Raw genomic sequence first — 25,410 nt, 5'->3', positions numbered from 1 at the left:
GAATACCGGCCTGGGCATGGATGTTCATTGTGATGTTCCTTCATCAATTTAATCATATTACCACCCATCCTCAAGATTAGTCAAAACTGGCATAAAAGCGAAGTAAATCAACCAAGTCAATGAATCCTCGCTTTCGCAATTCTTTTTTTCTTCTTCGCCATTTTCTTCTAATTAACGCCAGTGCTGCGACAACCAAGTCCGTCGTTGAAAATCTCTTAAACATTGTAGTTAGCACAATCGGCAGGCTTTTTATACAGAAAAGTCTGTGTACTCTGTGAAGAAACCAACACCAGACTCACGTTGATCGTACCTTGACCGGAGCGAAGCTTGACCGCTAGTGTGGATAGCCCTTGACCGTGAGCGGAGCGTTCCTGAGTTTTGCTTGAGCGTAGATGTGAATCAAGCCTATAACCCGACAAACAATCAGGAACACAGTCGCTTAAATGCAAAGGTTGTCACACGGCGTAGAGCTTGGTGCTTATTGTTTACATTTAATTCTCATAAGGTTTTAAATAGTACTGTATTCCGCAAATTAACGATGTTTTCAAATTTCCTTTAATTTTATTATACCAGTACCATTCAACAGTAATGACAAAGTTTAGAAAATACTTCGTTTAGAAATATTATGTTCATAAAATAATGTGTGATGCGTATTAGCAACGATTCTTATAATGAAGAATATGTCCGAGATAACAAAAAAATTGCATCACAATTGTAGTTCAGAACTGCAGGGATTAAAAAGAATGGACGGCCCCAATTAAATCAGGACGTCTTGTAGCCTATCATCAATGGTTATAAAACTAGAATTAACAATTATTCTAGACATCAGGAGCCTCTCTCCACAACGGATCCATTTATTTATACTTACTTACTTAGTCGATCCTCTTCTACCGTCAGGTGTAGAGGTTTTGCAAAGAGCTCTCCATCCTTCTCGGTCTCTGGCTAACATTTTTGCCCTGTTGATATCCAATCCTCTTCTCCTCAAAACTTCTTCCATCCAACCGTCCCAGGTCTGCCTTGGTCTTCCCTTTGGTCTCTTTCCATCTACTTTAGCTTGCCATATCTTTTTAGGTATCCTTTCTTCACTCATTCTGTGAACATGACCAAACCACCTCAACTAGGACGCTTCTATTTGTTGTTGTAAAGGTTGGGTCTTAAGGCTCATTCGAATTGCCTGATTCCTTACTCTATCTCGTTTTGTTTTTCCTTCTATTCTTCTTAGGTATCTCATTTCAGTTGCTTGAAGTTTGCTAGAATAATTAGTTGTTAGTGGCCATGATTCACACCCGTAAATTAGTGTAGGTGCATACGTTGTTTTGTAAACTGTCAACTTTGTTTTCTTCGTAATTTCCTTTTTATTTATGAAGTTTCTATTTAGAGCATGATATAATCTTCCTGCTGCAGCAATTCTATTATTTACTTCTTCATCTATTTTCCCACTGCTGCTTATTATAGACCCTAAATACTTGAACTTTGTTACTTGTTCCGAGTTCTCGCCTTCTATCTTAATGGTATGAGTTCTATGTTCTCTACTTATTATCATTGTTTTTGTTTTACTGGTGTTAATTCTCATATTTACCTTTTGCAGTTCTCTGTTCCATACATCTAAATTATATTGTAAGTCCTTTTCAGTTTTAGCAAATAAAACGAGATCGTCTGCAAAAGCTAGTTCTGATATTTGTACAGGTCTCATGAGCCAATTCCCAACAGTAAAGGGTTTAATCTTTCTTTTGCAAATTTTTGTAATTTCATCAATTAAAATTATGAACAGAAGTGGACTTAAAATGCAGCCTTGTCTTACTCCAGTTGATGTATAAAATTCATCAGATTTTATGTTACTTGTACGGATGTAGTTACAACAGTTATTGTAAAAGCTCCGTATGCTAGCAATCAGGTTATTATTCACTTTTCTTCTTTGCAGCACTTCCCATAATTTAATCCAAGGTACCCTGTCAAATGCCTTTTCCAAATCTATGAAACACATATGAATTTCTTTATTATATTCTATCACTTTTCCTGATATTTGTCTTAGTGTAAAAATTAAGTCCTGGCAGCTTCGATTTGGTCTAAATCCACTTCGGCTTTCTTCTAGTTGGTGTTCAATTTCTTGCCTGAGCCGGTATTCCAATATTCTTGCATAGATTTTACCTGGGACACTCAACAATGAAATTCCTCTGTGATTTGAACATAATCGGTTGTCTCCTTTTTTGAATATTGGTGTGATCACTGCAATTCTCCAGTCTTTTGATGTCTTTTTGTATTTCCAAGCAAGGTTAATAGTATGGAGTAATAATTTCTTTCCTGTACTTCCCATATATTTAACCATTTCTGGTGTAATCCTGTCATGACCTGCAGCTTTACCGATTTTTACCTTTTTTATGGCATTATTAAGTTCTTCTTCCTTAATTATGTCATCATCTTCCAATATAACTTCTAGAGTTGTTTCATCAGCTTGTTCCTCCATATTTGTACCTTCTAACAATTCCATAAAATATTCCTTCCACCTATTCATAACTTCTGTTTCTTCTGTTAACATTTTCCCATTTTTATCTTTGATGAATTTCAGTGGACATTCTTTATCTTTCCTCATATTTTTAAACACTTTATAAAACAGTTTCTTGTTTTCTTTATAATTATTTTCCATACATTTACCAAATTCTTCCCATGCTTCTTTCTTTGCAAGAATGACAATTTCTTTAGTACGTTGTCTTTCCAATATGTATTTTTGATAGTCTTCTTTGTCTTTTGTTGTTAAATATTTATGCCATGCTTGTTTCTTTAGTTTCACTTGTTCTCTTACTTCCTCTGTCCACCATGGGGTCCTCTTCTTCTTTATTCCTATTCTGTATGTGCCACATACTTCCTTTGTTGCATCTAGCACTATTTTCTTGAAATTCATCCAACTTTCTTACAAATCTATTGTATCCCTTCCTGTCCCTATCTTTTCTATTTTATCCTTGACTTTCTCTTTATAGATATCCTGATATTTCTTCTCCTTCAACTTATAACTTTTGAGGGATTCTGACACATGCTTTTTCTTTGTCTTAAGATTCTTTTCTTTAACTTGTGTTACTAATTTCATTGTAAGAAGATAGTGGTCACTGCCAATTTCCGGGCCTCTCCAAACTCTTGCATCTCTTACATATTTCATTTGGTCTCTGTTTATGATTATGTAGTCGATTATTGATTTTTCGTTCTTAGAGGGTTCAGCTCTTGTATATAGGTGTATCTTTTTATGGTCGAATTTTGTATTTGTAATTATAAGGTCATTTGCAATACAAAGATTTATCAGTCTTTGTCCATTGTTTGAACAGTGTTCACCGTATTTGCCAATAACCATCTCAGCCTCTTCTGGATTGTTGCCTACTCTTGCATTAAGATCTCCAAGAATGATGATATTTCCTATTGTGATATCATCTATGGTACTCTGGAGTTCTTCATAAAAAGTCTCTCTTTTCTCAACTGTTTCGTCTTCGTTAGGTCCATACACTATTATTAAATTCATTTCATGGTTATCGTCGTTGATGGATACTATCATAATTCTTTCGTTAATAGCTGTCCAGTTGGTTATGTTTTTAATATTGTCCTTGTGAATGATACAACCTACTCCTGCTCTTGCCCTCTCAGATCTTGGTACTCCACTATATATTAGCATATATCCATCCTCTAATGTTATACATTCCTGTCCTTTCTTCTTAGTTTCTGTTACTGCCAAGTATTTCACTCCTGTCTTTTTCATTTCAGAGACAATTTCTACCTCTTTTCCATTTAAACTCCTTACATTCCAAGTTCCATATATCATTGTCCTTTTCTTTCGCCAGTTCGTCGTCAGATGTTTCCGTCCGGGGATAGCTCTTTAATTACTTTTAACGAGATAAATTTTTCCAGGGTGGGGGTGTTGGCCCCACGCCCAACCCCCAACCTGGAGGACCAGGATTTTCTTTCAGGGTTTACTCCCTTAGCCTTTGGGTCAACACCCTTTCCTCAAGGCAGAGATTTTTGGTTCTTCCGCCTCCTTCGCCGTTGGGATGTTTATGTATCTTCATCCGTCGTCAGAGCCGTTGACCAATTGGTTGCTTCTTTGTCTGGCTCCTCCCCTCTAATCTGTCTGGCATGGGTGGCCCTACCGGTAGCTGTGCTACCGCCAGCATAGCCTAGAGGATCTTTAGAGCACGCAAGCCCCACCACCAGCGACAAGGTCATGCAACCACTAGGTGGGGCCATTTATTTATGCAAGAACAAAATCGAAATTCTTGCAAAATCTGAAAAAAATGTCAATGCTATTTTCGTAGGGTTTTATACGTTCGCATTAAAATATTTCAGAGTCCGAAGGGGGAGGCATGGCGCCCTTGCCCCCTTCATTGTGTATGGGCCTGACTCACAGCCAGTATAATCTTCGGTGGGGCCTGTGTTGTGTCCGGTCCATGTGCATTTATGATTGTCCTTTCATCCTCATCTCCGCGATTAGCCAAAAGTGGTATAAAAGGAAAGTAAAATAAAATAAATCAATCACTCCAAAACTTTATACATTAATTGGTATATATCCTTGAAATTAAATATTAATAAATGAAAAAATTATGGCGTAATCGCAGAGAGTAATATTTCGATTATGTCTAGGATTGTCGACAAATATACAAGTAGGTTTAAATTAGTTAACACTGGATGTAGTAAAACCTTGTACTTTCCTCAGACCAACATCATTAAATTAATTTGGTAAATACTGTACTGATTAATTATCATTGTCCATGTTGCAATTTGAACACCGAGAAATTTCAATTAATCAGAAGATTTCCACCACAAAATAATTGTTTATTAATGATAATTGCTGCGGAAACTAAAATGAAAATTTTCAGAACAATCTCTGACACGCACCTTCACTGGTCCTCTAGGGCCCGTGAGTGTGACTGGTCACAGCTGGGTTACCCCAAATCGGACTTCTCAGTTTGGCTAACAGTCACATGACCAGGCCCTGACTCAGGGGAGGCGCCAAGGGGGAGCGAAGGGTTGCTTGCGCACCCCCCTATTCAAAACCTATGTTGAAAACATTAACTCTTAGAGTGAGATTACTTTCGTAACATCTCTGGCTGTTTTGCATTGGCAGCTTTGGAGCGAGTCATAAGTCTTGGAGCAGCCAACCAACAAACGAGCCGCTGGCGTCAACTCTACCCAGCACCTATCGCTATCCCTGTTGCTTGCGCTCTGGACTATTGGTAGGCTCACTAAGTGAACTCGCACGGTCAGCTGGAGTTGTTATGAAAATAATCTGACTTTACCTTGCAATGTCATAATATGTCGTAGTCACATCGAGCGCCCGAATGTTAGGTATTGTAGTGAGACCGCTGTTATTGTATACAACAGCCAAGCATTGATAAAGAAGCCGCATATATTTTTCTGTTCTGTCGGTAGTATCTATAAAAATCAGAGGCAGTATTGTTGTTAATAATTGTTACTTCTTTTGTTTTTAATGGCTTGTTTGTGTTTTTCGATATTTGCCTACAGCTCAGTGTTTTTTGTTTTTGTTTTTTTCAAACGGTTTTATTGTCCGCCTACTTGTTCCTCTTTTCTCCAAATCGCACTGGAACAAAAAATTCAAGTGCTTTCAAGATATCATCAGGTCGTGGTCGGGAAATTATTTAACCGGAGTTGTATCGTGACGGTTAGTTTACCTGTTAGTACGTTCTAGATGTTCCACGTAATATTTTTAGTAAATATACCATTTCAGACTTTGTCGAGGAGCCCAAAGTTCGCGAAGAAATGTTACAGTTCGTTTATGGGGATTTCAATAAAGATGAAGTTGACGTGCACTTCGCGTTTGTCCTGACACCGCAGCATTTGGAGCAGACGGAAGATAGCCAGTGGTGCAACCACAGGGGTGCATTACCCCCCCAAACTTGGTCGGAAATCAATTCTGTGGGGGGGGGGCGAGGGGGCAAACATTGAAGTGGAATAAAAAGCAAGGCTAGGAGAATCTAAGAGTAGCAGGATAAAATGATACTTAAGATGGAATTTTAGTGTTCATGTATTTCTTTTTTTCTTCCAGACGGCCAAGGGCACCTTATAGCCTGTGTAAGATTTTGGTTTCTCTCTCTCTCTGAATGAAAAAAGGTATGGTTAAGGTAAAAGCCAATAGATGGCACTGATCACAGATTACGATTTTTTAGCCCTTTCTTTCTTGCTCTGGTTCGGATTTAAGATTATTTGTTTTAATTGGGATTAATATTCATCCATGTTCACCTAATTACCTAAGATAATATTTCTTTGTTAAATTTCCCCCTTTTCCTACTTGTAATTTCTTTCACGTTTCACATACTGATGCCATTGCATCTTTTCTAATGTTAGTTTAAGTTTTCTTATATACAATTCCATTACGCACACAATAATTAGGAACTTGTTCATTGGCCTTGATTTTGTTCTTTATGGCATTTATCTCATCATCTTTATCTTGCTCAGACAAAATGGAATTTAACAATGTAGGAAAACCCCATAAATTTAAACAAACAGAATCAATTTCAGATTTATCTAAATCATCGGTATCGTACTGAGAATGATCATACATTCTTGAAAGAAAATCTGAGATTACATTACTGGATGATGGAATATGATGTAAATCGAAACTATAACCTGCAGGGGAGGAGGGGGCACAGAGAGGCAATTGCCATCCTCGATTTAAAATTTTATGCAAATAAAAATACATTTCGTATAATTTATTTTGTAAATTCGTAAAAGTTTAGAGCCGTAGCTTGGGGGCGGCGAACAATCTAAATAAAAACGTTGTAAAAGATAGAATGCGGCACCCTATTAAATTAATATTGTTTTCAGTTTGCAATAATTTGGATCTAAAAATTTTCTTGCGAGCGAAGCGAGCAATATCATTCTCTTCTGTAAGATCAACTATGTACTTCAGACTGTTACTGCTAAGCAGTTTGGTCTTAAATGCATGAACAATTGTTTGGATGAAGATAAGTGTGCATTTGAGAGATTTATATCATTTTTGCCGTTGGTTTGTTATGAGGCGGATGAAGTGATCATGTAAGGCATTTAATAATATGTCATATCCTATATGTAATAAATAAACTTTGAAAACGTACACAATTTAGTGCTAACATGTTCCATATGTATTTTCTTATTTTTACGTCGTTCCATGTTGCGTATGTGTAAAACATACGTTGTACATGAAAGTTATACGTACAATAATATTCGTCATGCATTTTCTGCCTTTCAAAGATGCAATTTGTGTGCTTGTTTTCAATTATTAGCTAATGTGAAATTGAACATGTTGAAAAAATATTTCAATTCGTTTGTCCAACACAAATGCTATAGTTATTGTCCCCTTCTTGCGTGATTTACGATGATAATAACGTCTTTAATACTAATGCTACTATTCTACTACTGCTGCTGCTACTACTTCTATACTACTTTTACTAATAATAATGTCATTATTATTACTATTATCTATTATTATTATTATTATTATTATTGTTCGATTCCCTGTGGAGTAACATAGTGGTTCGGATCCCACTTTAAACTGTAGGTCCAGTCCCGATTAGCCTTACTGTGCATAAAGTGGACTTAAAACACCAAATCATATATCATATCATATTATTATTATTGGCACGAATATTCTGGTAATTCGTGGTTGCGTCTCTTCTAAAACATGCATGAATATTTCATGCTTTCTTTATTTTCAACATCGTACCCCCTCAGCACCCCCAGATGATTAATCCTGGCGCCGCCACTGCCCTGACTGGTCACTGATGTCGGATTTATACCTTTCTTAAGTTTGAAATGAAATGTTATGGAAATTTCTTCCAATAAAGTCGTATTTATTGTCCTTTTGCACAATTGCATTAAAACTTTAATCTCTAGCAATCCTGAATCGAGTTTACTGCTGCAGACCTCTTTGCAAATCTGGAACGGGCAACCCTTCCAAGATTAATCAACGGTTTATTAGTATCACAAGAACCGTAGCCCGAAAGTGTTTGTGAAGAACTAGCACAGATGGTAATGTAAAATCCGCCCGATGGTAAGGGTAATCCTCCATAAAGGGTTAACCGTAATACCAAGGTAATTTGTCTCATATTTACATGTTTCTATGGTTTTGCATAATTACATCATGTAATTTAGGCTTTTACAATATCTACATAAAATAACTGAAGTTGAACATTACATACCTTTTTAAAATATTTTTCAAATGCCAAGAGGTTACAAAATAATTTATATTGATATCGAAACGAAAACGATTGCAGATTTATTAAAGAATGTTCGAAATTTCACAGATTAAAGCATGCGCAGATGCTGCAGTGCTGTTTTACAATGTGAGCACGACCAGATTCGACTGGGGCGACACACCTCCTCGCCCCTGTCATGGAGGAAGGAAAGGAACCCTGGCGGTTGGGAAACACTGATGTGTTTATATATATATATATATATATATATATATATATATATATATATATATATATATATATAGACACACACACACACAGAGCATTCCCTGACATTCGCTACGAAACTCGGCGGCAAGCGGCCCGGCATCAGCGCTTGTCTTTCCCGGTGAACGGGTCCGCGACAGTCGGTAGAGTCGGCTACCAAATTACAGTTTTCATATTGTGTACTAACCTTGACTACAGAAGGTGTTGAAAATGATGTCCCTCTGCTGCAACACATTCCTGGATTCTCCCAAGGAAATTGGCATTTACACGTGCAAGTTCGTCTATTGTAATTCTCCCGATTTCAATACTCTCTTTTAACTCACGGATGGTGTGCGGATTGTCTTTGTATACTTTATTTTTTAGATTTCCCCATTTTTCTTTCCACTTTTATTCAGAACTGACCCTGTTACTCTAAACTTTTTTACGAGGTTTAATATAGTGGTCCTGTGGAACGGGAACACCAGGAAATTTCGTTGCAAAACGTCGTCACACTTCTCCACAATTCCTCTTTCCGAAGTAATACTCGGCAAGATAAATCCTTTGTTGCAATGTAAACTTTTGTGCTGCCATATTAAGCCACAATCTTCAACACACGGACACGACACAACGCAACACAACTTCCGAGGGAAGATTATACTGGCGTCAGTCTGCAACGTCAACAGAAAGGAAAAGAGAGCGAAGGCAGGGAGAGCGAAAAAAAAAAAACAGACTGTAGCGTGCGACTGTCGCGGACCCGTTCACCGGGAAAGACAAGCGCTGATGCCGGGCGGCTTGCCGCCGAGTCTCGTAGCGAATGTCAGAGAATGCTCTGTATATATCACAAAACAGGGACAAAATCTTTAAATTGGGTCTTGACCCGATATCAGTTCTTCGGCGTTACGCCTCAACAATTAATATCAAATCAACATAATGAAACTGGGGCATTGTTGCCCTGGCCTGAATGTGCTGTTCTTACCACGTTTTGCATGTTTCATTATTCGATTATGAAGCTCCTACAGAGAAGAATCTTGCCTTGCATGCACACTCAACAACCATTTGTTCCCTCGTAACTTCTAGAAAGATGGTTATTTCAGGGCACACTACAGTTCACGTAACTTTGCCTCACATAAGTTACGTCATAAAAACCACATAGTCTGCTAGAAAGGATTCGAAGGAGTTTTAAGTCCGAGAATTTCTATATCTAGTCGTCTTCCACAGGTGCCTGCAGTCCTGTATCACTCCTTGCTTTCGCTTTGAAGCCAGTGGGCGGAGCTTATTGACTGCCCAAGATGGCCGCATCTACTTCATCTGACAGAAGAACATCGCATCGCGTACTGCAAATCTACATAGGCTCTCCTTCTACCAAGCGAGAGTGGAGGTGGGCTGCAACTGCAAACGTTCGTGCGCGTGTAACTATGTAAGGAATTCGAAATACTACGAAGATAAACTATAGCTAGCTTTACTTACTTGTGAAATGTTATTCCTTCAGTTTTCCTGTTGGTTCTGTTGGTACAGCCACCATTGCTCCGTAATTCGCATTAAAAAGTATACAAAGTTACATACTTTCTTATGGCGACCACGAATGTTTTTGTCTGACTTCGCTTCGTCCTGTCACGTTAACTGGCTTCAGAAAAAGCGCGCAGGGCTTGTTCCTCTCCCTTCTTACCTCCATGGTTTTCCACGTCTGTTGGAAACTTTGAAAATTGTCACATCCGGATTGATGTATATTTTTAAAAAATGCCACCATCTTGATTGTTATCAAATCGTCAACCGTAAAACTTTATTTTGCAGAATATGAGAAAAAGCTGCCTAAATCGCAGCAGTGGTCTAAAAAGTCACTGTATTAAACACTGGCTCCATCTAATGTCAGTGTTTGGAAACTAGAAAACATTAACTTTTTGTAGATTATTTTTTTAATTACGGCAAAACAACCGACATTATCGAAAAGTTAAACAGAATCTTTTTTGTAGCCCATCTAATAAGGATTAAGACTAAAAAAAGATGAACAGCCTACGACGTCGTTACGGAGATATAGGTCCATAACTGAGAGTCTGCGAAATTAATGTTTGATGGGGGGGGGGGGGACTTTTGGGATTTTGCACTACTAATAGTGTTCTAACAACTGACCAAAATTCAGCTTTTACGGAATTATTCCCCAAGTTCCCAGAAACTGAGCAGATACTTGTGTCTAGTCTAGGGGTGTGCGGGATCCCGAAATGTCGGGACCGGGATCGAAGAAATAATTTCCCGCCCCGATCCCGACTTCGGAAAATGCCGAACAGTCGGAAAATACCGAATGGTCATTTTAAAAAGTCGTTAATTCTCGACGTTCTCTGCATTGTAAATGTCTGGAGCTTATCGGAAAGTGTTAGTTTTTGTACCAGAAACGCAAAAACAATCACTTAAGATGAAAATGGCGTGTAGAATTCGAGATTTCCAGAGATTTTATAAGTATTATTATTAGTATTATTTTGAAGCGGCTCCGGCGCCCACCCAACGTCTAATGACATGGGTACCTGGGGGAAACCCAGGGGGGTAAAGACGGTCAGGGGCGTGATGCTGATCACATATCCCCCACTCAAGACCGGATCAAGAAAGTGTGGGGCGTTACCCCCGCACCCCCTATACGCCTTCATGGCGTGGTGCTAAGCACAGGAAAGCACTTTACCTTTTTTATTTTGAATGTTGAATATCAGTATTACGTCTTAGATTTTTATGGGAATTGTGGTGTGGGGATTTAAATTTAATTTTGGCGGAGGTGAATGTCTGTTCTACAATATTAACAGTAGGTCTAAAATTGGAATAGAAATGTTGGTTGAGTCTTAAATTTGAGTGCATGTGCAGCTCTTGATTATTAGTGTTAAATCTTGTAGTGCCAAGGGATTTCTGTAGTGGAAAGGGGAGGGGTTGTTCTAACATCAAGTTTTGGAGGACTACACTTACCGATATGGCATAAAATTCCTATATAGTTTGATATGGATTATTCGCAATGGGGGAGGTGGGTGGTCCATGTTATAATTATCCTTTGTTTCTTCACTTCTAGAAGAGATGTTAGATACATAAAAAAGTAAAATAAAATATATCACAGACTACTAAATTAGAAGTCCATGGACTCCTGCAAGAAAGGGGGGGGGGGGTACTTGAACCTTACTGGAAACATCCTTAAAATGTTTACTTCCATCACTTTCAAGCATGTAAATTCAAAGCATGGGGAACATGCGAAAAAGTAACGTCTACTGTTCAGTTTTCCCCTCTAAATCATTTTGTGGGTCAGGACAAGTGAAAAGCTTACATGTGTCTTCCACCGTGGAATCAACAAAATGAAATTTGAAAATAAATCGGGGAAAACAGAACTGATTGACAAGATTGGCATAACTGAAATGCGGCAAGGAAATTACGAAGAACGCACGAGTCTGTTCACTTTATTTTCCGAAAGATGATTTTATTACCATGAAAGTAAGTAATTGTTCTTTATGTTTATAACATTTTTTCTTCGAAAACAATGTAGTACTTATGTATGCAATTTGGAACAGGTGCAAGTCGATAAAGTGCGAAGATGAAAATAGTTTGAGAATTAATTAATGTCTGTAGTCATAATGGTAAGTCAGAAAATGGAAATTATGCTAATGTTGCCGTTTCATTCAGTAAGTCAATTTTCAGTGAAGACTGAAGATAGCCTCAATGAAACTGTTGTTATTATTATTGTCCAGAGTTGTTATTAAACCAGCCTGCCTCTTTGGGGAAAGAACTGCAACGGCATGTTTACATTTTTCTCCTGCCCAAACTATGTAATACAGGTGAATTGCTTTATTTTCAAACCATTTCTGAGAGCCACAGTTACAACCGAGGTGCAGATGAAACAGCATTGCTTTGAAGAACCAGTGCGTATACATTAGTTTCGTCTGCGTTTTCCGTGTTATTTTTGCCTATCATAATTAAATGCTTCGCTCTCAGCACTTCACCTTCGTTATAGTTCCTGGAATTCACATCGCATTCGCAATATTTGAAAATATCGCCTACTTTAAACGTCTCTTCCATACCAGCAATGACAACACGCTGCTATTACGTACTACTACTGAATGTGACAACCTGCATTCCTTGCAATTCCCATCGCCATCGCAGACGTTGCCAAATGTCTCCTTCTTCCGCGCGGGAGTCATTGCTTCCGAAATTAGACGAATTAAATTATGTAATGCGTAAGTTGGATTTAGATGTATGTGTAATCGCGGAAAGTTAGATAAGTGATTCCACACCACAGTCTGCATTTAGCTTGCCGGGCTACGAAGTAATCACACAAAGCAGAAGTAACAAGAGAGGAGGTGGAATTCTTGTGTATTACAAATATGGGTTAAAGCTACAGAAAATGGAGACTGGAGCGAACACCGATGATGTCGAAACGTTAAGTTTCATATTATATTACAAAAATGTACGACTTGGCATGTGCGCTGTTTATCGGCCACCCAATGTAGCGTACCCTAAACCAGTGGTTTCCAACTTCAAAAGGTCCGAGAGCCAAAATTATATCCAGCAGTTGATTGGCGGGCCGCATTTTTTCTTTTGGGGGGGATTAAAAATTACAAAAATTGTAAGTACTGAACTGAAAATGTAGTACTTTCGCATGACCTAAATTTCTAAAATGAGGCAATAAAAACAATGGAATCACAAATCAAAATTGTATAATTACAATTTATTTCACCAAAACCCAATACTTATGGATGAAATGAAAGAAATGAAAAACACACCATACAAATAAGAATCCTTCATACTAAGTGTTCAATGTGAAAATTGAGGCCGATCTGCTTCTTTTATTAAAATTGGAATGTCCACTTCAATTTCTGTATTTGAAAGTCTCAGAAGGTAAAGCAGTCGGCTTCTGTTGCGGTTCTTGATGAACTTCATTGAAGAAGAAACACTTTCACACGTGTATGTACTGCCGAACATCAATCTCATTCTTTGCCCGAAACTACGAAGGTTTGAAAAGATATTTGAAAAACTCTGGCCCCTTTTCTTGGCTAGTTCGAAGGAACACATCGCCTTGCAAATCACACAATTCAAATTGGAGAGAAGCTTCTTGTTCTTCGATGTTAACACCAAGAGGATTGCTAAATAGCTGTATGCTGCTTTTAAGTTCTTCAAAATCTTTAAATCTGGAGTCAAACACATCCATTATATCCTTAATATTTGCACTGAATTCAGAAAAGTCGTGTTTCTTCATCTTCTGCTAGGCGCCGACAGCTTGAAAATGGGCCATCTCACTATCCTGTAGTGTTCGTATTGGGGAAAAAGATGTGCTGAAAAGGGGAGGGGGGCTCTTCCCCGTTCACTTTTTCGGATTAAAAATTAAAATCAGGAGTCGCAAAATAATTATTATTTCTGTTTATTACGAAACCCATTTATGTTTTCCATTAAATCTGACGGGCGAAATCATTCCGCATAGCGAAGGGGTGGAATCTGGAATGCATGGTGTGAAGAGAACGTTACGTCAATTTAGATTCTTCTGATGATCATTATTGACTGCAAAATCAATTCTACCTGTTATATTGTCTTTCTTCACAGAGCTTCCGTTCCTTCAGTAAAAATAGAACGTATTTTAATTAAAATACATGAAATTAATGTATTTTGCAAATTGGCTTCGCGAGCAGCAAGAAAAAAGACATCGCGGGCCGCATGCGGCACGCGGGCCACCAGTTGGAAACCCCTGCTCTAAACTGTCGGTACTCGAGGAGGTGATACCTGAAATATACCCAACCGTCGATAGATTCTTGTTGCTCGGTGATTTATATTGCGATGTTTTACAACCAAATAAACCAGAAACGCGGTTTCTAAAATCGATACTATCTTCCTTCGGGCTAACACAAGTTGTAACAAAACCAAGAAGCATAACTGAAACTAGCGAAACGCTGTTAGATATTATAGTAAAACATGACGTTACCAGAATGCATGCAACCGACGCACAGTGCCTATCGGTAAATCGGATCATTGTGTCACGTACGTCGACTTAGTTTATGAGAAACCCGCTAATGAGAGAAAATATTTGAATTACAGAAGCTTCTCCTCCTTCGATATAGACAACTTTGCCGAAGACATAACAAACGTTCAGTGGGAAACACTGCAATCACTCGATACCGTTGATGAAAAAGTAGACTTTTTTAGCTCCAATATCGTACGTTCATTTCATTGCCATGCACCATTGAAAACCGCCCGAGTTAAAAGGAAGCGCGTTCCGTGGATAACTCCTAATGTCAAGTTATTAATGCGCATCCGGGACAACACTCTGAGGAAATTTAAACGCACGAACAACGTTGCCGATTGGACCCACTACAAAGAACTCCGAAATTTTACGACTACCGTTATCCGACAAGAAAAGAAGTCATCTTTATTTTAAAATTGGCGCTATTCAATTAAAAAAGAAGGAAACGTGGCGTGAACTAAAACAGTGGGGCGTGCTGGATAATAAAAATGTCAATACGAACTTATCCTCACTTGTGAACACAGCAGTGACGTGCGGTGACGTCGACACTTGGGGTAGCAGTCAGTGGCGTGCTCAAGGGGGGAGGGTTGGTGTGGGTCACACCCCTCCCCCCTTTAGGGCCCAGTATTCCTAAAAAAGAAGAATGTCAATAACAGGAAAAGATTGCTAAATTATGAATGAGTACTAAAAACAGTACATGTAACCCCCACCCACATTCGAAAATAAAAACGATTTGATTTGACTCTAAGTCAGAGATCCTGGGTTCGAATCTCGGCTTGGCGATGGGTATTCTTTGTGTGTGTCCCTTCATCAATTTTATAGTACCAAAAGTGGCGGAAAAGCGAAGTAAAATAAACCAAATCGAGCAATCAATTAATGATTTGATTTCATTTTTGTTACTTGGCGTCGCTTTTTGTCACATTTGGTTAATTGCGAAGATGATGCGATAAAATTAATGCAGGGACAAACACAAAGAACACCCATGCCCAGGTCAGGGTTCGAACCCGGAACTCCTGGTGTCGTAGCGCGCTGTGATAAATACTCCCCCACGGTTGGTTGATTTGGTGTTTTAAGTACACTTTGTGAACAGAAACAAAACAGGTAACAAAACACAACACACTTTTTTGTAGTTTCTTCAATGATATTCATTTAACTCTTTGAGTTCTGAGATACATTTCATTCCACACATCCTCATTTTCGCGATAACCAAATGTGGCAGAAAAGCGAAGTAAAATAAACCAAACCAACAACAATATGAACGCGCGTTCTCTTGCCCAAATATAGAGCCTCCCCGATGGCACATTGGTAGCGTCGTTGCCTTGTAATCAAGGGGTCCCGAGTTCGATACCCGGTGGAGGCACACTTTAAACTGTAGGTCCAGTCCCGATTAGCCTTACTGTGCATAAAATGGACTTAAAACACCAAGTCAATCTTGCCCAAATAAATACATCCGTGTTTATGACTGTTAGAGGCCAAGAGTAGTATATTTAAATAAAACTACTAAAACGAGAGTGAGAGAGAGCCTGGGCACATATTTGTAATTTAATCATTATATATTCCATATTTGAAAAAGAAAGCAAGCATAACATTATTGTCTGCACATAACACGATGTATCCCAGCATCAGAATCCTCAAATTTAATGTCTGTTTAATTTCAGAACAAAGTGGAAGCGACAAAATCAACTAAGGCTTGAGCAATTAAGGCAACAAACATCACTGGACAAGGAATTGTTGTCTCATGTGACCAATGGCTCAGATTCTGCAACCAGCACCTCCTGTTGCACTTCCTACATGATTCCTAGCAATGATGTAACAAGAACTGGCCAATGTTTCTTCACAGCTGCAGGGTTATTTAGGAACATTGGCTATGTGCATGGATGTCAAATATAAAAACACACAAAAATGAACTGTCTATAAAGTGTTTAAGTCAATGGTGAAAAAAATTCACTTTACACACGAACCTCATGCCAAAAACTCGTTGCATTTTGTTATTTGTAAATGTTAGCGTGTTGTCTTTTCTTTGAACACTACTTTTATTCCTCGAAAATTAGCACAGTAAAAGCTTGTATGTAGTATGTATTGTTGGTTATACATAAAATAATGATAATAAATTGTAACAAAAAGGCAAAGATCAGTGGTGTATTCTCTCATGCTACCTGGTAAACAAACTTCTCTCAAATATACAGAAATTGACGGACTTATCTTTTTGCTTTACTTACATGTTTGCATTGGTGTTTTATTTCTATTGCATCTTTTAACCAGGTTAAATTTTCAGATTATGCTAGTTGACCAGAGTACAGCTCAACCAAGGTGAGAAGAACCCTCGCAAACTTGCGAATCATTTTTTTTTCCTTTTGCTTCCCCTTCATTTGTGCCTGAATGAATAACTTCTTGAAGCTATTTCAAAGGGTACACTGCTAACCCCATTTGTCATTCCTTCGATATCCTCCAATAATTCAATGGTAACAGTGTGTATCGTCTTGAAGAGGGCTTTCATGTTGTAAGGAAAATTTTAAGTTCTTGAATCTAAATATATCTTTAGAGTGCTTGTAGTGCCAAAACAAGGTCTCAACTAGGAAAAAGTTATTACTATGGAAAGTTGCTCTTTGTATATGTATTGGTTGAATTTTTCCCACTGATACCTTCTGATACAATTGTTTTTTAGTGTCTAGAATCAAGGCTAAGAGCAACATTTGTTCTTTTCAAAAGTTCGTTCACCCTTCCTTGTTGCAGATTGGTTAGTTTTTCGAAAAATTACTGAACAAACCCCCACCCTCCTGAAAAGCAGATGATCGACATGGATAAAGGGAAAGCTGCACAAAATGTCTTAAAGGCATGTAACCAGGGGGGCTTTGCCCCCCAAATCAAGGCATCAGCCCCCCCCTAGATTTTTGAAGTATGGTAGACACATTTAGTCCGAAAACTTAAAAAGTAAAATTAAATTTAAATTTTCCATTATGAAACTTCCATTGGGGCAAGTACAGGCACGTCGCATGATAATGTTCGCATGAGCACATGAACACTCGTGTATATGTCTTAAATTACGTACATATTAAATGCATACACACACATACGTATATTTATTCGAAAGAATACTATGTTTGATGTACGAGTATATACACACAATTTACTCTGACACGACTTCTTTCACGTCTGATAACTTCTCTAGATAGTTGGTAACCCTGACTCCAACGGTGTTCCACGGAGGGCGTTGAACACAATTGCTGTTCGTGTTGCATAGAGCTAACAGCTAAGGGGCTATTGGCCACTGTACCTCGAAGATGTTCACTTCGCTGTGCGAACACTGATGCAAGCCGAAATACTTCTTACATTCGGCACCAGAGTGCAGCACATACAAGGCATGTCTAGGGGGATTCAAAAATGTCTGTGCTACATAGTTGCAAACTTTAGCGAGAATTCGCTAAACCTGCCAGATTTTAAGGGGGAGAGGGACAATTTCCCCTAGGTCCTTCTTGCATTACTTCAAATATAGCGTGATTTGGGGGGGGGGAATTGTTGAAAATAAATTGAACTGTTATTCTCACTTTTTCAATTGAAGATGAAGTTACAAGGAAGAGGAGTAAATCTGCATTCAGTACAAGAACATTATTGTGAACCGCACGCGATGCCACTGGGCAAGTACAATGTTGAAGTACATTTTCTAGATCGGTTAAATTGCAATTTCTTTATTACGATGTGTTTTAAAATCAGTGGGCCACTCACGGGTCATTCGGTACTAAGTAATTTGCCAAACTTGCTACGAAATCATCTGCCTGCCTGGAAATTGGATGTTTTCAGTGGCTGAGAGATTGTTTTGTGATTGTTGGGAGCCTCTGTAAATCGTATCACTATATTTCGGAATAGGTCTAACAGGTGTGACAAATGAATTTTTATAAGTAGGACGACGTTCAAAATCTAAAGAAGCAGTATGTTTCCTTTCTGTTTGTTAGGAAACCCGAAGGTTTATGGCTGCAGCAACACAAGCCTTCCTATCCGTATCACTGCAAATATTCGAGAGGAAGAAATACGAAGTTAAGAATGAAAGAGTACACAAAACTACCTAATTTCTAAATGTTAAAACATTGGAAATATTAAAATTGGCTTCCCAGCCCCCACAGTCTAGCGATACAATTGCTGCCTTGATATCAAGGGGTCCCACGTTCAATCCCAGTGGAGGTAACATTTCATTAAGTCATTCAGATTCCACTAGAAGGGCTTCCCCTATGGCGTAATGGTAACGTCGTCGACTTGTAATCAAGGGGTCCAGAGTTCGATACCCGGTCGAGGCACATTCGATACCCGGTGGTTCGGATCCCACTTTAAACTGGAGATCCAGTCCCGATTAAGTCATAAAGTTCAAAAAACAATTCAATTCAACTAGAAGCTGTAGTTCTCGTCCTGATTAGCCTCTGTGCATATAACAGACCTTAATACAAATTCAATTAAGTAATCATTGAAATGGGCAATCTTCTTGCTCGCCAGAGGCGAAGATATAGTACAAGCAATGCAAGCACTGCTTGCATTATTCGAATATCATTTAATGTACTTAATATTTTAGCCTTATTTCGTTTCCATCGCACTCGATTTCGCGAAAAATTACGGCCGCAAACTCCCTCAGCAGCTCTGTAGCAAGCACCAGCCTCAATGCTTGCGGCTGCCCTGCGGGAAAATAACGCACCCGAAGGAGTCACATGGCGAAGCGTGAAATTCGAGTGGAACCCGTCCACAACGCTTACCAAAAGCTCTGCTTGCTGAGCTTGCGTGATTCCCGAAAATAGCCGAGCTCAACCGAAAGCAGAAGGATATATTACCACCAAAAACTACGAGTAAAGAATTTGTGTCTTCATGAACACGTAAATAAGATCGCGAATATAAAAATAATTCTTAGTCATAAAATAACTAAAATAAGTTATTATCATTGTTCTAAATTCCATATATATATATATATATATATATATATATATATATATATATATATATATATATATATATATATATATATATATATAATTTTATATTACAATTTATTTTAGATTTCGCGAATTGTAAAACGCGTAAAAAAATGGATATTGGGAGTTCGGGCGAGATGGTAAAGGGCGGGGGTTTGTGTTTCAGGAAGTGAAACGTCTGCACCCCCGTGAAGAGTTTCCCCAGGGAGGGAGGGAAGATTCGACGGAGCTTGGTCTGCACCCTGTGTCCAGCTCGGTCCAGCTCAAATTACATCAAAAGTGTTGACCGCACCAGTGTTTGCATCTGCCAAGTTATTTACACCTAATTCAAGTGAGCTGTTTCACAAATTTTACAACCACATTCAATAAATTGACTGCTTTTGAATAAAACTTGGGGTGAAAATAAAGCTATCTAAAAAGAACTCTCTACTGATATTTACACAGCACAATTAAATCGTATACATTGTACACATTATGAACACAGGAACATGTTTTAAGTTTTATTATTATGACACAAGTGGTGCTCCCAGGATTTTTTGTAGTAGTCTCCTCATTTTGTCATCTTTTCCTGCCTTTGACTTTCCTTTTCTTAGGAATACTGGGCCAAAGGGGGGCCAACCCTCCCCCGGCCCCGGCCCCGCCTCTGTGTGACACTTTATTACTTAAATATTATGTATATACTCTTTCTGCTGTAATGATTCTGATTCCACCGCTTAATTTCTATCTCCATACTGATATATCTTTCCTTCCCATGAGGGATAAAATTAAGGAAATGGGAGGTATCACTTTCGGTCGTTTCAGAGATTTCCAAAGTGATCTTGCGTGGATGCTATCCAGTTGTGGAAAGAGCATGGGAGTGTCTTCACATTTTGAGAACCTTGAGGCCCTAAGATTTGTTGAATTGTTCGATAGCGGGAAATTTCCTATATATGCAAAGGAGTTTGGAATTTATTGTGGTGAGTACATCGTCTATGCATGTGTTTCTTTGGTTTGAAATGCAATTTTTAAAGTTTGTGTTTAACTTTTTATTTTAATGTTTGACTCCGAATGCGATTTTTAGGGTGCCCACAAATCCTAAATTACAATCACGCAGTGTAAATTAAATAAATGAGTTATTTTACCTAAATCCGTTTGGTCACCGTTTGCCCACATTAAAAAATAATGAACAAATAAAAGTACTAATAAATAAATAAGAAATTACGTACCCCTTTAGTCGTATGTGGAAAGTTCGCATATGCAAGACGTTTACTACCTGGAATTTCGAAAGTAAATGTGACGTTTGAGGATCATATGGTTTATTTTTAGAACCGTCACTTTATTATGATATTTTGACTAATCCAGCGACCGGGCCAATGAGGCTATAAACCTTTAATCCCCCTCTTGGCGTGCCATTGCACTACATGTTTTGTTGTACTGAAACATTGCTTGCCTCCTTCGTAGGACTACGCTTCGCTACTGTTGCTCGCAGTCCTAGTCCTACATGTTAATTATAATTTGAGGTAAGGAAATAATTTCTGCCATAACACTAATGGATAAACTTGATTCTGTGCAGAAGAATCAATCTTTGAAGCGCATCTAAAACTATTGATCCAATTCTGTGCAGTATTTATGCACAATATATTCTGAAATAAAATTAAAATCTTCAGCAGTTATTTTCAATAATAAAAATGCCCAGTGCAAGAGTTGCAACTCTATTCATTGATTTTATGTCAATGTATTTGTCTCCTAGTGGAAGTGGATTTGTTGTAAAAATATTCTTGTTCCTTGCAAGTGGCACAAGTGGATGGCATTTCAGCATCCTCCCCATTTTTAGCCCTAAGTTCTGAATTTCAGTTGTTGAACAAGAAAAGTAAGATATTTCATCATGGCAAAAAAAATGGCATCATTAACATACTTTCTGTTCAAGGGTGGTTTGCTTATTTGATGCCTACTTTATTAAGTTAGTGCCGCTTTTCTGATGCAAGAAAAGCTACAATCCTTCGCCGCTCCCTACTGTTGTAATTTGAACAGTTTACAGTTATGTCACACTGAGGCAGAAAGGAACTCAAAATAAAGACCCTTCAGCAGCTGCTTGCAATGGTTGAAATATTTAAAATTGCCTTTTACGAACTTTATAAGCCTTGTGTTATTGAAATGTGCACACACCCATCAACGGCTGCTTAGCTTATGGTAAATCAGGTTTTGCCTTTTTAATCGAAATGGTAATGAGAGGTTGATTGCTATATCTATTCTGTCCTTTGAGAAAGAAGTTGCAAAATCTTTGGATTTATACAAGGTTGTAGCTGCTCATAAAAACAGATGTACCTTATCATAGTTTCTTGTAGTTATTTTCTAATTTGAAACAAAAAGTGCTCATATTCTTTACTTATAAAGAGGGTTACATGTAGTAGTTATACATATATCCAGAGAGTTGATAATGAGTGTATTTTGTTTACTGTTCATATGAATAGTAAGTATGATACTATTCCTCTCGATAATGGATTAGAAAAATAAAACAATACAATTATTCCATTTTATTTGACATAAAAGATTCGTGCCTGGAACAAAATGCAACATACCATCTTAGTGATTTATCTTTGGATCTGACTGTGAAGTATGTCACTGGTAAAATTATACCGTAGTTAAGTTTTACTTAACTACCTATTAGCCGATATTAGTTAGCCCCCGCGAGAATTTGACCCCCCCCCCTCTTATTTTAGGCTGGAACTGTCACTGCATGTAAATACCTGGTCAACAGTGCGTGGAAATAAATAATTCATTTCCAATTCCTGCTCCCACACTCATAGGGTAAGAAAGATGGATGTTTTTAAAATCAGCATTACTACCATGCAGGGCTTTTTCTGGGTCAGATGATTGCGGAGTTCTTGGGAGAGATGGGTGAAGGTGTGGAATTGGTTTTGTTTTATCTATACTCAAGCGGGGACGGAGGATTGTGGATTCAACAATTTCTTCTTATATGCTTCCCTTCTGTGCAAGTCTTTTATGAGACTGTTGGTATCTACCAATACCACAGCCACTTGTTTTTATTGCAAATGACAGAATGATGGACAGCATAGAATAAATAAGCATTATTTTAATAACTGTATTGATATGTATTTTCAAGTCACTTCTCTCTTTTTCCAGGCAAACCAAAATGACAAAAATGAACAGTTGAAGCAAGCCTTTTACTTGAACTTCAACGAAGCATCCTAGTATTCACTTTTCGAAATTGCAATTAGGATTTTGATAACTTCAATGAAACTCGGACGTCATTATTTAACATTTCTATATATTTTATCACTTATTGATCTACTGTGTTTTGTTTCTCTATCGTTGCTATGGTCAAAAATGTATATAGAAATGTATACATCGTAATTTTACATTATCAATAATGTGATAATAATTAATTATACATCATATTAATGCAACAACGTTTTCCAAAATATAACAAAACAGGAATTGATAACATAGATATATCATAGTGCGTATTAAGCACAAAATTAAACAAAACAAAATAAATGAAATAAATGTAAATCTTGGGTCAGTCACAATACGCACCCCTTCCGGGTGAAAATTTTCGACTTATTTCAAATATGCAAATATCGAAAATTTTACCAGATTTAATTACAAACTTATGAACATTGCATTTTTAAGTTACAACTTGTAATCAACTCTTCATTTTATTAAACAATATTATTTCAGTTCATTATGAATTCCATGAATCAAACTTGATTGACATATTCTTCATTTTGTTTTAGTTGCATGCATTCAGTACATTAAACTAAAGACAATATTCTTGATGGGAACAATCATTAACATAAATTATTACATCTGAAATTGTATTTATAGCTTCTCATTGTCCGATGTAACTCTCAAAATCTTCAAACCTTCTTATTTCACTTCTTCACTAAATCTTGGATAATTTCTTCAGCAATAGTAATTTATAGATGTAGCTAATACACGACAGTCAAGAAATACTACATATGCACTTAGATCTTGTGTTCTTCAAATCTTCCAATTCACTATTATAGTTGGAAACTCCGTAATTATTCATACATGATTACTTATTTCCTTGAACGAATACATCAAGTTGTCAATTGAGTAGCAAGTAATAATATAATGCTGCGACTGTTTCTTCAAATATCATACTTATTTGCACAGACATAAACTTGTTTGACGAAGATAATCATCACATCGTCAGGGCATCCATGACCTTTCATAAAAGTATTGTCCACATTTATTAATGTACTTTGTAGACACATGAATTCTCAAATAAAATAATAACCATATGTAATCTAGTGGATAATTACATTTCTCATTCCTACTAGATACAATACATTGGCATAAATCAATTATGCAGAGTATATTATTCTCTGAACAAATTCTTAAACAATATCGCGCAGAAACAGAATGTACATTCACATTCTTACTTGCATACAGCAACAATTCTCGCATTTTATAGCACATCAGTAGCAATAGGAATAAGTTCCTTCATCAGGTACATTGAATATGCATAGATTAAAATATTCCACCTTTCTTTGAATTAAAGTGCAAATAATTAATAAATACATTTCTTGATGTCGTTTTAAGCAAACCTTTGACTTTGTACAAAAAAAATTTGCTTGAAGTAAATCATCTCAACCTTTTAATTTAACATCTCACGGGAACTTGTGTTAAAGGTAAAGAACCTTGTACTTGATTTATGTGCGAAGTATTTTGTTCACGTGCAATTCTTGTAGAATCAGAATTAATTTGTGATACCAAACCTGCTCCTTCAGGTTGAGAATTTAATGAATTTGAATTTGCAGGAAAACACTGATATGGCACTGTATTATTATTAACACTGCGATTTTCATTCCTGTAATAGAATCGCGATTGATTGAGCAAATTTTCATCATTAAATTGTCCTGTAGGTGAACGATAATTATTTCGGAATTGACCTCCGTTTCTAGATCTCAAGCCATTATAATTGTTTCGTGCAGTAAAATTTCCATGATGTCCATAATTATTAGAGGTTCGCCTAAAATTGTTGAAATATCGACCTCGAAGATTGTTTCCCTGCCGATTTTCGTAACCTTGATTGATAACAGCATTGGCTTCTAACTCACTACTAGTTGGAGTCTGAGTACAAACACTAGTGGTCTTCGAACGTCGAACATTAACTTGCCGCACATTTAACTTGCCCCTATTTTGTTCAGAGTTCTTAAAAACCTTTGGAATATTTTCACGTTCGTTGTCTTCATTAGGAAGAACAACAAGCCCCTTTCTTCTAAATTTTATTACATCTATTCTTCTTAACATGCTAGTTAGTTGATCTACTGAACGAATTTCGTGACAAGTAATGTAATTGGCAATATTATCAGGTAATTGGCTAAGTATTAACTCCACAACATCTACAGGGTGATTCTAAAGGTATAGTACAAACAAAAACCACAGATACCTCCCATGAAATAGAGACGAAAGTTCCCCTTCCACTTTGCCGAGAGATGCCTCCGTGAGGAGCTAGACAACGCCGAAAACGTGTGAAAATGAACTTCACACCTCTGTACAGCCAGTACCAGTGAAGATAGAAAGGCGGAACAAACGAAGTCAAAAGGAACACCAAAGTCGCCCATCCGAAAAACACTAGGCGGCAGCTGCGCAACGCATGCGCATGGGGTTCCACAAAGGAAATAGGAGTGTCCTGCAAGACAAGTGAAGGGAAAGGGTAGCGATCGACAACGGTAGGGAGAAAAGAAGCTATGAAGCATGAAGTAACAATTGCACAGCGGGAAACAAACACCATGACTGAAGCAGTGCAGTCGAGAAAAGTAGTGCAGGGTTGCAGAATCATGGGAGGACGATGTAGGATGTAAAAACACACCGAGAATGCAAGCAAAGTGGTCCGTGACACTCGACAGGCAACAGACGCGCACATGGTTCGGGGCAGAAATGGCGGCGCTGGCGGTGCAGCGCAAGGGGAGTCCCCAAAACACAGTGGGGAGACACCGCAGCATGAACAAAGCACGGTTCAACAAAAGAGAAAGAGGACCGGACGGGGAGACAACAAATGCGGGACGAGGGATTCCCCGTAGCAGCACCGAGGGGATGTCACACAGAG

At 37.9% G+C, this 25,410-nt stretch overlaps 1 protein-coding gene across 1 annotated transcript in view; it reads left to right on the top strand.

Moving 5' to 3' along the window:
• Window positions 1–17,623, top strand: part of LOC145998389 (barH-like 2 homeobox protein) — a 50,930-nt gene extending 33,307 nt beyond the window's left edge. The window contains exons 3-4 of the mRNA XM_083134794.1: window positions 16,041–16,191; window positions 17,552–17,623. Coding sequence (XP_082990920.1) covers window positions 16,041–16,191; window positions 17,552–17,623 — 223 coding nt within the window. The remainder of the gene's footprint in view (window positions 1–16,040; window positions 16,192–17,551) is intronic.
• The last annotated feature ends 7,787 nt before the right edge of the window (window positions 17,624–25,410 follow it).

Source organism: Lepisma saccharinum, chromosome 14 (genome assembly GCF_977018435.1).
Source record: "Lepisma saccharinum chromosome 14, izLepSacc3.1, whole genome shotgun sequence".
Taxonomy (NCBI): domain Eukaryota; kingdom Metazoa; phylum Arthropoda; class Insecta; order Zygentoma; family Lepismatidae; genus Lepisma; species Lepisma saccharinum.
The sequence above is the reverse complement of the archived record's forward strand: the minus strand, read 5'-3'. Positions and strand labels throughout refer to the sequence as shown.